The 15,907-nt window shown below is 44.7% G+C and overlaps 3 protein-coding genes and 1 long non-coding RNA gene across 5 annotated transcripts; 1 reads left to right on the top strand and 3 right to left on the bottom strand.

Annotated features, from left to right (window-relative positions):
• Positions 1 to 2,027: 2,027 nt before the first annotated feature.
• LOC108064546 (uncharacterized) lies at positions 2,028 to 3,492 on the bottom strand. 2 transcript variants are annotated; one of them, XR_011419015.1, is made up of 3 exons: positions 3,368 to 3,491; positions 3,027 to 3,186; positions 2,028 to 2,837 (listed from the first exon to the last, which is right to left on the bottom strand). It is a non-coding gene; the product is annotated as an uncharacterized lncRNA (long non-coding RNA). The 2 variants fall into 2 exon arrangements; XR_011419016.1 differs by having other exon boundaries at positions 2,029 to 2,837; positions 3,027 to 3,084; positions 3,368 to 3,492.
• A 504-nt stretch (positions 3,493 to 3,996) lies between these two features.
• RPA1 (replication protein A 70) lies at positions 3,997 to 6,349 on the bottom strand. Its single transcript, XM_017152123.3, has 4 exons — positions 6,196 to 6,349; positions 5,889 to 6,133; positions 4,612 to 5,830; positions 3,997 to 4,553 (listed from the first exon to the last, which is right to left on the bottom strand). The coding sequence occupies exons 1-4, from the start codon at positions 6,229 to 6,231 to the stop codon at positions 4,242 to 4,244; spliced, it is 1,812 nt and encodes a 603-aa protein (XP_017007612.2). The 5' UTR covers positions 6,232 to 6,349; the 3' UTR covers positions 3,997 to 4,241.
• Positions 6,350 to 6,940: 591 nt separating this feature from the next.
• Positions 6,941 to 10,258, top strand: Mcm2 (DNA replication licensing factor Mcm2). The gene is made up of 2 exons (XM_017152068.3): positions 6,941 to 9,165; positions 9,640 to 10,258. The coding sequence occupies exons 1-2, from the start codon at positions 7,027 to 7,029 to the stop codon at positions 10,162 to 10,164; spliced, it is 2,664 nt and encodes an 887-aa protein (XP_017007557.2). The 5' UTR covers positions 6,941 to 7,026; the 3' UTR covers positions 10,165 to 10,258.
• A 36-nt stretch (positions 10,259 to 10,294) lies between these two features.
• On the bottom strand, positions 10,295 to 12,217 carry LOC108064506 (probable ATP-dependent RNA helicase DDX55 homolog). The gene has a single exon (XM_017152070.3). It carries the CDS (start codon positions 12,167 to 12,169, stop codon positions 10,340 to 10,342), a length of 1,830 nt encoding a protein of 609 aa, XP_017007559.2. The 5' UTR covers positions 12,170 to 12,217; the 3' UTR covers positions 10,295 to 10,339.
• Positions 12,218 to 15,907: the final 3,690 nt, after the last annotated feature.

The following is a 15,907-nucleotide window of genomic DNA, read 5'->3' as shown; positions in this document are numbered from 1 at the left end:
ATGAAGCCCGACACGCGCCCCTTTTACTACGATAATATCATTAGGTTTACCCCTAAAGTTGCAAGCCGTCTTTTCCCATAGGTTTAACATGACTTTTTCATTGTGAATTTGGGAAGCATCCACAAGTAATATTTCTCGAATAAGGTATCCTCCTCTATCTTCCACATCACCCACGTCCGTGCAGATGCCAATTGTGTCGACCGGCTCCTTTTCTGGCACATCAGAAACCTCGCCAAGCGGCATAAAGGCGTTTCTTGCTTGATCCCTTAGTTGTACAATTGTTGAGTCGGTAAAATATATCTGAAAGGGACTAGACAAAATTTTAAAGTCCGTATCCGTCTGCCTCACTTCTAAATTAATGAAATCGTATTCGCTGCCAGTGTAAATTTGTCGGTCGAACTTTTTGCACTGTTCGTTAAATAAAACGACTGTAATTTCTCCGCTGTTATCCAACAAATTCATGAGGAGGATTGACCCATATAGGTGATCACTGTTCCACTCGGATATCTCCGACTTCCACGTAACGCGAGCTCTGATGGGCGAACTGTGGCAACGTGCTAGTGCCAACCTGGAAATTGGCTGCTCATAGCAAAAAATACATTAAATAAGGGAACGTATGACTTTCCGTTTCAGATTCGGTTGTATCGGTTTGAAATAGGTGTTAAACAATTGATTGATTAAACAAATAACCATTACAAGTTGTATCTAAAACGTCAAATATATTGAAATATGCTTACAGTAATTTCAATAGGATTCATTCTAAAGCAAGAGACTTGAAAAATCTTCACAATTCGTCTGTAGAACAAAAAAGTATTTAAAGATACTTGTGAAATTCAGAAAAAATTGAGTTTAATTGTGTATCAACCGCTCAGTTATTAATGCAAAAACTAACTGCACCCAACCATTTATCGACCGCAGTTTAAGTAACAAAAAGTTTGTGATAGCTATTTCATGGACCTCATAAAACGTCTGGAGTTTTTGCTGGGAATATTAATCTACTCAATTTCTTTGTTTCTTATCATTTAAACCGAAAGAGCAATAACAGCAATAACAAGAAATTCGCTCAGCCGAATTTTGTATACCCTTGCACACTATTCCAATTAAGGAGCTGTCCATATGTTACGTAATCAACCAAATGATTAGTGTAGTGCAAATAAAATTTTTCGTTGTACCAAGTATTAATTACATAGGGGGGTCAAAAATCGCCGAAATTGTGACTACGTAATATATAGACAGCCCCTAACTTACAAAAACATTAAATTTCGATTTACTTTCGTAATTGTTAAAATAATTAACATTTTAGCGGCTTTCGTATTATTTTGGCGTTAATTTTTAAATCCTTCCTATGACAGTTATATAATATAAGCTTAATTCAAAATTTTTAAATGATCAAGAAAACTATATCCCAGAAAAGAAGGGAATATAATAAAAATTCAACAAAGATATAATTTGTTTCCTATTCATTTTCATTAAATTTTCCGACCGTTTCTATGGCAGCTATATGAAAACGCTTCCTGTTATATAATTTTACAAGAATACAATATACCCTTTTACTCTACGAGTAACGGCTTTAAAAAATAATCCGATTATGTCGGAAACATAGAATTCCACGCTTATCAGTTTTTTTCCCACTCACAAAATTATATAATTATAAACAAGAAAACTCTGTAGTCGAAATACTTGACTCTCAGAGGGAGTGCGAGGAAGATGGAGATATGCAATCGTCAGAGCCATTTTTTGGCCATTTCAAAATTTTTTATCTTTTACATTTCGATAGTTATTTTTAAACACAACAAAATGGCATTTGAACTTTTAAAAAATCTGTAAAGATGTGGGTGCCAGGCTTTTTTAAAAGTAATTTAAAGCTACTGTTGCCGTTTGAGTGGTCATCTAGAATATATAGAATATATCTAGAATATATATTATTAAAGATATTTAAAAAAAATATATAAGGTTTGTTAAGTTTTTAAGCATTTTATTTAAGTCTTAGTATATACAATACATACAAAATTAAAAAAAAAATGTTACATTTCGGAAATACATAGACAGAAAAAGGTAGAACTAAACAATTTTAATGACAATATTTATTTATTTAAATAGAATGGTTATTTTATTGACCACCACACTTACAAAAACGTAAATTTTTTACATAATGGACGTTTTATTTATAGATTTTCCAGATATTCACGCCAACTAATAGCTTTTGGAATATTGGGATTGATCTGCAAATTGGTATACCAGTCGGCGTTCAATTTTACTTCCTTATTATGAAGTCGGGCACGCGCCCCTTTCACCACGATAATATCATCAGGTTTACCCCTAAAGTTGCGAGCAGTCTTTTCGCATAGGTTTAAGATGACATTGATAGATTCAGCATCAGTCAGTAATATTTCTCGAATAAGGTGTCCTCCTCTATATTTCGCTTTACGCACCTCTGAGCAGATGCCAATTGTGTCGACTGGCTCATTATCTGGCACTTTAGGAACCTCCTTAAGCGGAAGAAAGTTGTCCCTTGTTCGGTCCCTTAGTTGTACAATTGTTGAGTCGATAAAATATATCTGAAAGGGACTAGACAAAATTTTAAAGTCCGTATCCGTCTGCCTCACTTCAAAATTAATAAAATTGTATTCGCTGCCAGTGAAAATTTGTCGATCGAACTTTTTGCACTGTTCGTTAAATAAAACGACAGTAATTTCTCCGCTGTTATCCAACAAATTCATGAGGAGGATTGACCCATTTAGGTGATCACTGTTCCACTCGGATATCTCCGACTTCCACGTAACGCGAGCTCTGATGGGCGAACTGTGGCAACGTGCTAGTGCCAACCTGGAAATTGGCTGCTCATAGCAAAAAATACATTAAATAAGGCTACGTATGACTTTTTGTTTCAGATTCGCTTGTATCGGTTGAATTAGGTGCTCTAGGAAATCAATAGTTTTATAAAGTTTTTTTGATTTAATCAAATTTTAAACAAATAACCTTTACAAGTCGAATCTAAAACGGCAAATATATTGAAATGTGCTTACAGTAATTTCAATTGGGTCCATTTTAAAGCAAGCGATTTTAAAAATCTTCAAAATTCGTCTATAGAATAAAAAAAGTATTTGAAGAAATTGTGAAATTCAGAAAGAATTGAGTTTAATTGTGTATTAACCGCTCTGCACTTTTTATAACTTTTTTATGAGCCTGGAGATTAAGAAAGAAAATTTTGGAGGAAATATTATTCTACTCAATTTCCTTTGTTTTTCATTATTTAAACCGGAATAGCAAAAACAACAATAAAAATTGAGCTTTTTCTATGAGTCAACAAGTAAACGACGAGAGAAGAACGCACATGCAAATATCTATTAAGAAAATAAGTTCAGACCGTTATTTTATATCTTGATATTAATTCGTTTATGGCGGGATCATAGAATGCATTCTTATCAGTTTTTTTCCCCCACCACACAAAATTATCAACAGCAAAGTATCCGATTGCTATACTATATTATAAATGACTAACCTAATCTGCAAACTTTTAAGCTGGCAAAGCTATTGGCAAGCTTTATTCATAAGTGCGAGTGTTTGTTTCCAAGTATATAAATGCATACATATAAATCTTATCTTTTCTAAGAATTGCAAATCGAATTTAGCAATAAAATTTTATTGCTCAATAAAGAAAATAAATCTATATATGATTGGACTTTTTTAACATCCAAAACTTTTTCTCAAAAAAATTGTAAAACATTTCAACAAAGCTTTTTTGCTATTTGTATATTTTCAACTGTAGAATAAAAAATGTTATAGCCCGGCATTGGGTTATATAATTCCAGCTGGCGGCTTTATTTTTTTTTCCGATCCGGTTTGGTCCGACATACATTGTACAATGTACATATGTCAGCCGAATCGGCATAGATCTGCTGATGATGCTGCTCAAGAATTTTCTTAATGTGTTCGAAACCCAGTGAGCACTGCAAACTTTTGACTGACATTGTAACAAGTAAATATAAAAAAAAACTTACCGATTTTCTCCGATGCTGTGATATTTATTATAATTAGTGTGTAGTCGGTAATATCTAGTTACAATTGTATGCATTTCAACAATTATAAGTACGGGTTGAAGGCATATCGATTTGGAACAAAAATAACTTGTGATAAAACTCAATTCACAATATTTGGATATAACTTACGTAATTTAATGAATACATGAATAGCTTATTTTCTTAGTTTATGGTTTATGGTAAACGCGCTGCGCATGGAAATTAGTTCGAGGAGCCGATGCCGGTGAGCTCCTGCAGCTCTTTGAGCAAGTGCTTGTTGTACTCTTTGTGATTTATGGGGGCCACGGACTGTATGGTGAGCTTGTTGCGCGTCATGTCGCCAAACACCTCGTTCTTGCAGCGCAACTTAAAGATGTGCGAAGTGAAGTTGAGGGCGGAGAAAATCTGCTCGGCCTTGGCAGCATCATTCTCAAGGGCCTCGCCAACTTCTTGCGAAGTGTGCCCGAGGAGCTGCTCGCCAACCTCGTTGAAGCTGCTCACCCAGCGGTTGGAAGTCCAGTCGCCAATGCTCATCTGCAATAGGAGCAAGGATGTTATGTTCAGAGAGATGAATAATAATAATAACACTCACGTTGATTAGCAAACGGTACTTGAAGTTAGGAAACAGTGCATTGCATTTCTCGCAGCGGTACTGATCGTTGCCTTCGTCGACCACCTTCTTGTTGCAGTCGCTTTGGGGGCAGGCGCGGTAGAAGGAGTTCTCCTGCTTGACGATGTGCACCACAGCCTTGCACTGGAAGTAGTCGGGCTTATCGCCGCTGCCCAGGTTGCGAGCCCGCGCATCCTTCAGCGTCATCCACTCGGTGGAGAAGTTGCCACCGCCCGTTCGCGCGGAGACCATGTTGGCGACATTGTCACCACCGCCGTTGTCGAACCAGCCGCGCAGCTTGTGGGCCTCAGGAATGTCCGGGTTGATCTTCATGATGGAGCCGCCGCCAAGGCTCAGCGATTTGCCGCCATTGAACTCATTAATGCGCGTTCCCTTCACCAGGATAACGGGCTGCACATGACCATCAAAGTTGACGGCTTCGTCGCCCCAGAGGGTGAGATTGATGGCCGAATTACTCATGTCCACCAGCGTAATGTCTCGCTTCTTGAACTCCTTGTTTGTGGAGCGAGCCACAAAGGATTGCAGCTCGCCCACCTCCTTGCAAATGCCGATGGTATCCACCGCCGCCTTGTTCTCCATGCCGGACACCTCGGAAATGGGAATCAGGTTGTATTTGATTTCCGGAATCGGATCGTCATCGGTATCCTCGCACAACTGGACAACTGTTTCGCCCGAGAAGGTCATCTCGTAGGCGTTGTTCAGTGACGAGTACTGCTTGTTGGCCGGCTTCAGCTGGCACTTGGAGAAGTAGTAGACGCTGTCCACTTGGATGAGATCGAAGAACTTGTCGCACTGCTCCTTGAAGGCAGTGGCCCGAATCTCGCCCGATTCGTCCATCAGATCCATGCTGAACAGCTTGCCCTCGCCGCGGGCGTTGCTCCAGGTGCGAATGGCCGACTTGGAGGTCACGCGAGCCTTGATCACCCACTTGTTTTGGTAGGGACTCAGGCTGGAAATCGGATGGGTCATGCCACTGCTGATCGATGCATTCATTGCTACATTATTGTTGTTGTTGTTGTTGTGGGTGGGTTCCCGTTTGGCCACTGGCTTGGAAGGCGCTGCCGCCTTGGGCGCCAAGTCCTGCTTGGCGGCATTCTCATAGGTGACGGGCTCGCCAATTTTTGCCTTGACCTCGGCGCCAGGATTCAGGACAGTCAGCTCGGAGATGATTAGAACGCGCCTGAAGGAGGAGTTTATAGGTTAGTTTATTGCCCCGATAATCCAATTAACCCACTCACTTGCCAGCTCCGTCCTTGCCCACCATGGAGGTCACATACTTGTCCAGCTGGACAATGGTGAACTCCTCCAGCTCTCCATTGTGCTGCATCACATTCAGCTGGCTGGCCAGCATGGCATAGCTGTTGAAGTACTTGCCGTCGGAGATGAGGATGCGATAGCGCTCCGCATCCGCGGTGCTGTTGATTTTCTTGATAGCCAGGATCTGGAGCACCGGGCCGTCCACAACCTCGCCGTGCATGATGCGCTGCGCCCGGTAATTCGAGATGTCAGTACAAAAGTTCTTTAATTTCAGGCCGGCATACTTACAGCGATAACTCCTGAGGACAAAGTTGCCAAAACCATTTTGATTGTTGTTAACAATTGGACAATTTCGCCAGTAATAATTATTCGTGCGTCGAGGGCTGGGAGCAAAGTGAAGCTGAATGAGGCGGGAAGGGCGCCTCGGATTTTTGAATCAGTGGTGTGAGGAACTAGTTCTTTTTGCATTGGACTCAGGGTTGAATTTCCCGGGCCGTACAGTCAGTATTGGCTAAATTAAAAACTAATGGCTATGATTTTAATACACTTGTAATATACATTTTAAGTAGCAGTAACTATAAATTGTATACAAAATTATTTAGCTTTTTATATTTATATAAAATAATTACTTATATACATCTTGTATAGAAAGTTTATCAGTTTTTATTGGGCTTTATAAATTGTTTGGTAAAAAATTAAAGAAAATGATTTTAAATTTTCTACTTAATTTTTTTAATTCAACCTTCTACTTCTACTTATTCAAACACATTCCACATACATATGATTTTATAAAATTTTTATACAACAAACATATGATTTAATACAATTTTTTAAGAAATTAAACTATTTTAAGGAATGTGAAAACCGTCAATTGTATTTAATTTTTAATTAACAAAAAACTTTATCAAAATTGAACAGCCACTAAACAGTGGTCACTGTACCGGTAACCATTTTCCAACACTGCAATGGTTCATTGGAACTTGTGTGCAGCCCTGGTTTTGTTGGTTTTGCACACTTTTCCCGCGCATTTTCGCACGCGTCGCCACAACAAGATCGGTGCGCAAAAAAAAAAACAAAACATATTGCAAACGAACGCCAAGGACAACAGACGCTCCCGACATGGACAATCCCAGTTCACCGCCGCCAAATACGCCCAGCGACGCCGCCGAGCGGCGCGATCTTCGAGCGGCGATGACCTCGCCGGCGGGCGACTTCGAGCCCTTCGAGAACGAGGACGAGATCCTCGGAGATCAGACGGTGCGCGACGAGGCCGAGGAGGAGGATGGCGAGGAGCTGTTCGGGGACAACATGGAGAACGACTACCGTCCCATGCCGGAGCTGGATCACTACGATCCGGCGATGCTGGACGACGAGGATGACTTCTCGGAGATGTCGCAGGGCGATCGCTTTGCGGCCGAGTCGGAGATGCGGCGGCGGGATCGGGCGGCCGGCATCCACCGCGACGACCGGGATCTGGGATTCGGCCAGTCCGACGACGAGGACGATGTGGGACCGCGGGCCAAGCGGCGGGCCGGCGAGAAGGCGGCCGTGGGCGAGGTGGAGGACACCGAGATGGTGGAGTCCATCGAGAACCTGGAGGACACCAAGGGCCACTCGACCAAGGAGTGGGTCAGCATGCTGGGACCGCGCACGGAGATCGCCAATCGCTTCCAGTCCTTCCTGAGAACGTTCGTCGATGAACGCGGCGCCTACACCTATCGCGATCGCATCCGGCGGATGTGCGAGCAGAACATGTCCTCCTTCGTCGTCTCCTACACGGATCTGGCCAACAAGGAGCACGTGCTGGCCTACTTCCTGCCCGAGGCTCCCTTCCAGATGCTCGAGATCTTCGACAAGGTGGCCAAGGACATGGTGCTGTCCATTTTTCCCACCTACGAGCGCGTCACCACCGAGATCCATGTGCGCATCTCGGAGCTGCCGCTCATCGAGGAGCTGCGCACGTTCAGGAAACTGCATCTCAATCAGTTGGTTCGCACCTTGGGCGTGGTAACCGCCACCACAGGCGTCCTGCCGCAGCTGTCGGTGATCAAGTACGACTGCGTGAAGTGCGGCTATGTGCTCGGTCCCTTTGTCCAGTCGCAGAACACGGAGATCAAGCCGGGCTCCTGCCCCGAGTGCCAGAGCACCGGACCGTTCTCCATCAACATGGAGCAGACGCTGTACCGCAACTACCAGAAGATCACGCTGCAGGAGTCGCCGGGCAGGATTCCAGCCGGTCGCATTCCGCGCAGCAAGGACGTCATTCTGCTGGCGGATCTTTGCGATCAATGCAAACCGGGCGATGAACTGGAGGTCACTGGTATTTACACGAACAATTACGATGGTTCGTTGAACACTGATCAGGGATTCCCCGTCTTTGCCACCGTGATTATTGCCAATCATGTGGTCGTCAAGGACTCCAAGCAGGTGGTGCAGTCGCTGACGGACGAGGATATAGCCACGATTCAGAAGTTGAGCAAGGATCCGCGCATCGTGGAGCGCGTGGTGGCCTCCATGGCGCCTTCTATTTACGGACATGACTACATCAAGAGAGCCCTGGCCTTGGCCCTCTTCGGTGGCGAGTCCAAGAATCCCGGGGAGAAGCACAAGGTTCGAGGAGACATTAACCTGCTGATTTGTGGAGATCCCGGCACGGCCAAGTCGCAGTTCTTGAAGTACATCGAAAAGGTTGCTCCTCGGGCGGTTTTCACCACCGGTCAGGGGGCGAGTGCCGTGGGTCTCACCGCCTATGTGCGGAGGAATCCAGTTTCCCGCGAGTGGACCTTGGAGGCGGGAGCTCTGGTCCTAGCCGATCAGGGCGTCTGTCTCATCGACGAGTTCGACAAGATGAACGACCAGGATCGCACCTCCATTCACGAGGCCATGGAGCAGCAGTCCATCTCCATTTCCAAGGCCGGCATTGTCACCTCCCTGCAGGCTCGTTGCACCGTCATTGCCGCCGCCAATCCCATCGGCGGGCGCTACGATCCCTCGATGACGTTCTCGGAGAACGTGAACCTTTCGGAGCCCATTCTCTCCCGTTTCGATGTGCTATGCGTGGTTAAGGACGAGTTCGATCCCATGCAGGACCAGCAGTTGGCCAAATTCGTGGTGCACTCGCACATGAAGCACCATCCCAGCGAGGAGGAGCAGCCGGAGTTGGAGGAGCCGCAGTTGAAGACCGTGGACGAGATCCCGCAGGATCTGCTGCGTCAGTATATCGTTTACGCCAAGGAGAACATTCGACCCAAGTTAACGGTGAGTAAAGTCATTTTTAGACCTCGCATTTTGCATATTTACCCATTTTTGGTCAGATTTTTACCAAAATATCTAGATTTTTCAAATTTAATAAATTCGAATGCATATTGAAAATATGGAAAAAAATATATGCATTAAATATGCAAAATATATGCAAACAACTATTCTGCCCCTTCTACTATTTTTGCCCCCTTCTCGCCTACTCGTTGGAAATATAAATAGGGTTTCCTTAAATTTGGGAAAAAATAAGATATCTGAGAAATGACGAAAAGAAACAAACAACTTTCTTTTTTTCAAATATGCAAACAAAAAAAATAAGCCATTAATTTTAAACTATATTTTTATTGAAACGAACTTTGGTGTTTTCAGAATTGATCTATCTTTATCCTATAAAAGTATGCAAATAAGCAAAATCCGAGGTCTAGTCATTCCAAATCTAAAAGGTTTATTTATTAACATCTGGCTTTTATTTAGAACATCGACGAGGACAAGATCGCCAAGATGTACGCCCAGCTGCGTCAGGAGTCCTTCGCTACTGGATCTCTGCCCATTACGGTGCGTCACATTGAGAGCGTGATCCGGATGTCGGAAGCCCACGCTCGCATGCATTTGCGTGAAAACGTGATGGAGGCAGACGTCAGCATGGCCATCCGCATGATGCTGGAGAGCTTCATTGAGGCGCAGAAGTTCAGCGTGATGAAGAAGATGCGCAGTACATTCCAGAAGTACCTGGCCTTCCAGAAGGACCATTCCGAGTTGCTCTTCTTCATCCTGCGCCAGCTGACCCTCGATCAGCTCGCCTACATCCGCTGCAAGGACGGACCCGGCGCCACGCATGTGGAGATCATGGAGCGCGATCTGATCGAGCGCGCCAAGCAACTGGACATTGTCAACCTGAAACCCTTCTACGAATCGGATCTATTCCGCACCAATGGATTCTCTTACGATCCCAAGCGTCGCATCATCCTCCAAATTGTGGTCGACGGCAACGCAGCTTAAGTTCTCAGTTTCCTATCATATCTCATGTAGTTAGTAGTGCTCACATCCATGTTTTGTTACCCCCATCTTTGGCATAATAAAGTTTGATATACTTGTGTATTTATATAAAACTAAAATAGTTCTTTTGATGTTAGTTAGTTATTCTTAACAAACTTTTATTGTACATAGAAATTAATCACTCATTCTCGCCCTCGATGCCCATGGCCTTGTCGAATTCCTCCTCGCTGATCTTGTTCTTTTTGAGCCGCTTGAAGAGCCGAATATCGCTGGCCAGCTCGTCGAGATCCTCCTGGCTGAACTGCTGTCGCTTCTTTCCCTTCGCAGCTCCCGCCTCTGCCTCCGCCGCCTTCTTCCGCTGCTTCTTGGCCTTGCGCAGCTCCTTCTTCGACTTGGCATCCAGTTTGGCCTTCTTGGTCTGATCCCAGGACTCCACACGCTTCTTGTGCTGCTTCTGGCCCGGCCAGCTGCCCGTTTGCTCGTACGTTTCCATTTTCTTCTGCCGTACCTGCTCTTTCTGGACGTTCTTGTAGGTGAGCTTGGCGAGATCCACCTCGAAAGTGGGCGCTATATAGCCGCCTTCCTTGTAGTTCTTCAGCTCCGGCATGCGAGGCAGTTGCAGGAGGCCGTAGGCAGTGGCCATTTTGCCCAGATCCAGATCTTTTAGCCGGAGAATAGCGCTGCATTCGTGTTTGGTGTATGCCCTCACATGGGAGACAAAAGCGCGCATTCCCTTGTCATAGATGCCCTTGTCCGCCGCCTGCAGGCGATGCAGTTGGTTCAGGATAGCTGGCAGTTGAAGAGCATCGCCCTCCTGCTCCTCGGTGGGCAGCTCATTCAGCTCCACCTTCTGGTTGATCTTCAGGAAGTGCACATAGGCATCCTCGCTGGGCAGCAGAAACACCAGAGCGTTGCCCTCGTTGCCCTGCCGAGCAGTGCGTCCCACGCGATGCACAAAACTGGAGGCAGTCGCGGGTGGATCCCACTGCACCACCCACTCGATCTCGGGCACATCCAGGCCACGCGCCAGGACATCCGTGCAGAGGAGCACGGCCTGCGGTGTGTTGCGGAACCTCTCGACCACATTGGCCCGCTTGTTCTTCATCTTGCCGTGGATTCCCAGCACTGTGCGCTTGGGCAGCAGCGGCGGCAGGGCCTCCGCCCAGTATTCCACACAGGCGCAGGTGGGAAAGAAGACCATTACCTTGCCGGTTCGCGTGGCGGGTGAGCCGAGGAAGTCCAGCAGGGCCAGGAACTTGCGTTCCGGCTCGACAATCCTGTAGAAGTTCTGCAGGCGAGCGGGCGTGTTCACAGATGCCTTCTCTTTGACCGAAACCAGTACAGGATTTCTCAAACCCGCACGGATTAGGTCCGTCACCTCGGTGGTCTGTGTGGCGGAGAAGAGTCCAGTTCGTCGCTGGCGGGGCAGGTAGCCCAGTATGTTGTTCACACTCGTTTTGAAGCCCAAGTCCAGCAGACGATCCGCCTCGTCGAGGACCAGAAACTCCAGACTCTTGACCCGCGCCGCCAAATTCAGATCGTCGCCCTTGCGCTGGAAGAGATCCTCCAGCCGGCCGGGCGTGCAGACCAGAATGCAGGGCGTCTCCTTGCGCAGCGTGGCTATATCCTCCTCGATGCTGTTGCCGCCCACAATCAGCTGTTGATTCAGATGCTCCAGATCCTCGTGCTCCAGGAATTGGGCCAGCACCTCGGAGATCTGGCGGGCCAGTTCCCTAGTGGGTGAGATGATGAGGGCACCAACCTCCTTCGGCCCCCAAGGCGTCTCCTTGTGGCGCCTCTGCAGGATTTCCAGCAGGGGCACGAGGAAGGCCAGCGTTTTTCCACTGCCCGTCACCGCCTCCGCGGATACGTCTTTTCGGGCCAGGAGCAGCGGAATGGCCGCCGTCTGGACGGGCGTCATCTGCTGGAAGCCGAAGCTCTGCACCACCTGAAGCACTGCATCCGAGAGTGGCGGTTTGTCCAGCGAGGACCACTTTTTCCGGGACATCGCAACGTATTTTGTCAACAAAACAAAAACATGTGCGCAGTAGTGTTACCGTTTGTTATTAAATTATAAGTCAACCAATCGATAGTTATCGACTTCTATTCGATTACTTCTAGCGCGTTTTAAGGAGGCCTATCGAAATTCAAAAGAATTGCATAATCCAAAAGGATCATGGCACAGCCTTGACACTTGCGCCTGCATCTCCAACACCAGCTGCCACCGCTTTCACTCACATTTCTATTTGCACCCACCCACGAGTGTCCCAAAAAAAGGCGCCACACACGCTGTTTGTTGTTCGGCTGCTTGTATGGATTCCAAATCATCCGAAAAAAGCGTGTGCCATCTGTCGCCTGGCGATGCATTTCCAAAATATTGATGCCTGCGAATAAAAAAAAAATCGGAAGTAAAAAGAGTTCGCTTTTTTTTCATTTTCATTTCGTCAACAAAATGGGATAGCGACGGGGAGGGGAATCGTGGCGAGGAGTGGAGGACGAGGTGTTTAGACCGGACCAACAGGCTAAACGGCTAAACGACCGACCGCCTTGGCAGACGCGCGTCAGACGAATTCGAGCCGGGCCCCGAAAGGGGAAAGAAAAGAGGAAAAAGTTTGGAACGCGTGTGGCCAAAAGTTAATGAAGCGTTTAAGAATTAACTTGTGGCCAAGTGGAGGCAAAAAACGCTGAACAGTTAGGGCGAGAATGTGGCTCCAGTTAAGGCTGCTCATCGGCGTCAAAGTATGAGGTTTAAAAAAAGATATAATAAGTAGTAAACATCTTTAAGCCATGCTACATTTAAATATACAGGCCTGTTCCAGTTTTCACTCGGAAGTGAATTTGTTAACATTATCGGATTTCCCTTTAACAGAACTAAATTTCCCTTTCTTGCTAGGGACATTTTATAAAATTTCCCATTGGTCCCTGCGCAGTTTTGAAAGGCTCCCGACAGAATAGTATTAAAAATTAGTGTGGGAATCATAGTATTGCAAACTGCAAGAGCATACAGAGATGCCAAAGTCGAAAAACAAAGTCCCTATCAAATGTCCCCGTTCAAATTTCACATGAAAAAATGTGGTATTCCGAGCCAAAACACTTATTTCGTTAATTAGGATAAATTATCTTTCTAATAAAAGAACCATTAACCTTATCGGATAAATTTAGAATAAGTCCCAAGGAAATTCTAACTTATATCCATACCGTGACAACTCTAGGCCATTTTTATGCCCTCTGCTCATTATGGACGCGTCGCGTTTGCATCCATTTACCGTTTAACGCGCCCAAATCCCATACAAAACTTGTAGGCGAGGGGTGAGGAGGGGAGGGTGGAAATTTGTCGCGTTACAGGGCTGGGAAGTGAAATTTATTTAAGCAGTATTAACCAGGCACGAACATTTTCTGGACCCGAAACTGATAAGAGGCTGATAAGAAGCGGGAAATATTAAAACCATTTATTGTTGATATTTACATGAACTTTATTTCGTATAGATTGGTATTTGATATATGACATATGCCAAATGATCTGGCAATAGTTCAGAATTCCGAGGATGATCCCAGCGCATAAAGAGCAGTAGCAGTTCGTTTATCCAATGGAATGGCTCGGCTAGAAAGGATCGGAAGCGAAATATTGGTCGTTGCAGCGCAGCCACATGGGCTTTCCCATCTCCATGATCTTGACGTTTGCTTCGCGTGCGCCTTTCGTCCGTTAAGGCGACCTCCTGATTAGACCGTAGATGGCCATTCCATATTCAAATGACACACGTTGACAGGCGACTGCTGGAAAAGGGCACATCTCCCTCTTTCTTGCGCACAATGTTCTTGTAGGCATTTCTGCCCCGTATCAGATTCTGTTCAGTGACGTGCCGCCGCAGAAGCTACTGCTGTCGCGGGTCGTGTCAAAGAATTAATTAAATGACTGTTCAGATCTATATATATGAACGCCTTCTGCAGATCCTTTTGCTTTCTGCCGTAATAAATGCTCAAGCAGCGTAACGTGGGATGTGGTTGCTTTCATCATTGCAGCAATGTTTCCACGCTGTTCAAATGCTGTTCTGCGATTACAATTATCAATAACAAATTATTTAAATCCATTGTTTACTTCAGCTCGCAAATGACAATAGCACAACAGCTGTCAGACGCGTTTGCCAATGGAAACACCTCACGTCCGCCTATCGCGTTGCCAATCGAAAATACCGAAAAAACCGCATAGTGGAAAAATGCCTTTACCAAATCCGAGCGGAATTTAGAACAAGGGCGGCGGATTTGCATTAATTGTCATAGCTAGAATTTGCCGGGTTGTAAGGTGCAACCACAAAATAATTATTAATAAGTCATATATGCAAATAATTTCGATTCCGATGATGCAATTAGGAACATAAAACATCAACGAATAGCATACAAATATTATTGACTTATAAAGCTATCGCGAAGTATATTTAAAGAATTAATTTTTATACTGCCGAATTTAAATCCGCCTGTCATATGCTTGGCGGAAAGTTTCCGTGTGAATTTTTCGGAAGTTAACAGAGTAACAACAGAGGGAAATTCGATTCCGTGCAGTTCTTTCGGAAGTGAGTCTTGGAACAGGTCTGGGAAATTCGAATCCGTGTGAAACTTTCGGAAGTGAAAACTAGAACAGGGCCGATAATTTAAAATAGGGATTAACAATTTAGAGATTTTTATTTTAAATATTTGGATTTAAAAAATGGGTATTTCTCGACCAATTAGTTATTATTTATAATTGTTGGTACCACTTGTGGTCACTCGAATACATTTGTACTTAATTTAAAGTTACTGAATTATAAATCTATATTTAGACTTTACTTTAAAGTAATGAAGTTATAAGTAAATTAAAAACAAAGTCTTTATAATTGATAGTGAAATCTGACAACAAACTAAGCAATTAAATCCCTTCCAAATCCTTCGCAGGAGTCACTTTGTGGATGGAGATCGTATTGGCATTGATCTATTTTCCTCATAAATATGTATTAAATTAGAGGATTTCTTTCAAATTTAATTTCTTTTGTGCTCGAGGGAATAATCAATTCAAGAACGCCTTCGAATCCCAGCTCGCTGGCGCAGATCTCTTAGGCATGTCCTTGCTGGGTTCTTTGTGTGTTTTTATTTTTTTTTGTTTGCCCAACCCTTGAAGAGATTGATTATTGTTTATATTTGTGCCCCTGCATCGCTGTGTATATCTGTATCAAATGTATGGGCATGTGAATGCAGTGCAAACAGGCGAAGGATTGTGGTCAACGCCAACGCATCCCCTTTTTGAATTGGGGCAATTAAAGTTGTTCGCTCGACTCACTCCGCTGAATAGCCACATATATGGACACGTGATAGAACCGGGGCCAGGGAAATTATCCTGCTTTCCCCGAGGACGAACCCAAGGTAATTAACCCCTTCTCGCTGGCCCTCATCTTTCAGTCCTGCGAGGGCGTTAAGTCGGACACGAGTTTCTGGTCAATTTATCAAATAATTCCACGAATTCCTGGAAATCGAAATAGAGCGATCTTCGAGCCGAGATTCAGAAATCGAAAGCCGTCTGGGAATTTGTCCTGGCGTCGGTTCGATCGCTTCTAATTATGCTAATTATGAGTTTGATTTGTGCTCTCTGTTTCCAAGTTCATTTACAGAACTTCTTGTCTGAGGCCCGTCCTTTGTTCTCTCCGAAAAAAAACATTAAACTAATTACTCTGCTCTTGGATTTTCACACATTTAGCTCTAGTTCCAATTATCCGGAACT

The sequence above is a fragment of the Drosophila takahashii genome, chromosome 3R, assembly GCF_030179915.1.
Source record: "Drosophila takahashii strain IR98-3 E-12201 chromosome 3R, DtakHiC1v2, whole genome shotgun sequence".
Classification (NCBI taxonomy): domain Eukaryota; kingdom Metazoa; phylum Arthropoda; class Insecta; order Diptera; family Drosophilidae; genus Drosophila; species Drosophila takahashii.
The sequence above is the reverse complement of the archived record's forward strand: the minus strand, read 5'-3'. Positions and strand labels throughout refer to the sequence as shown.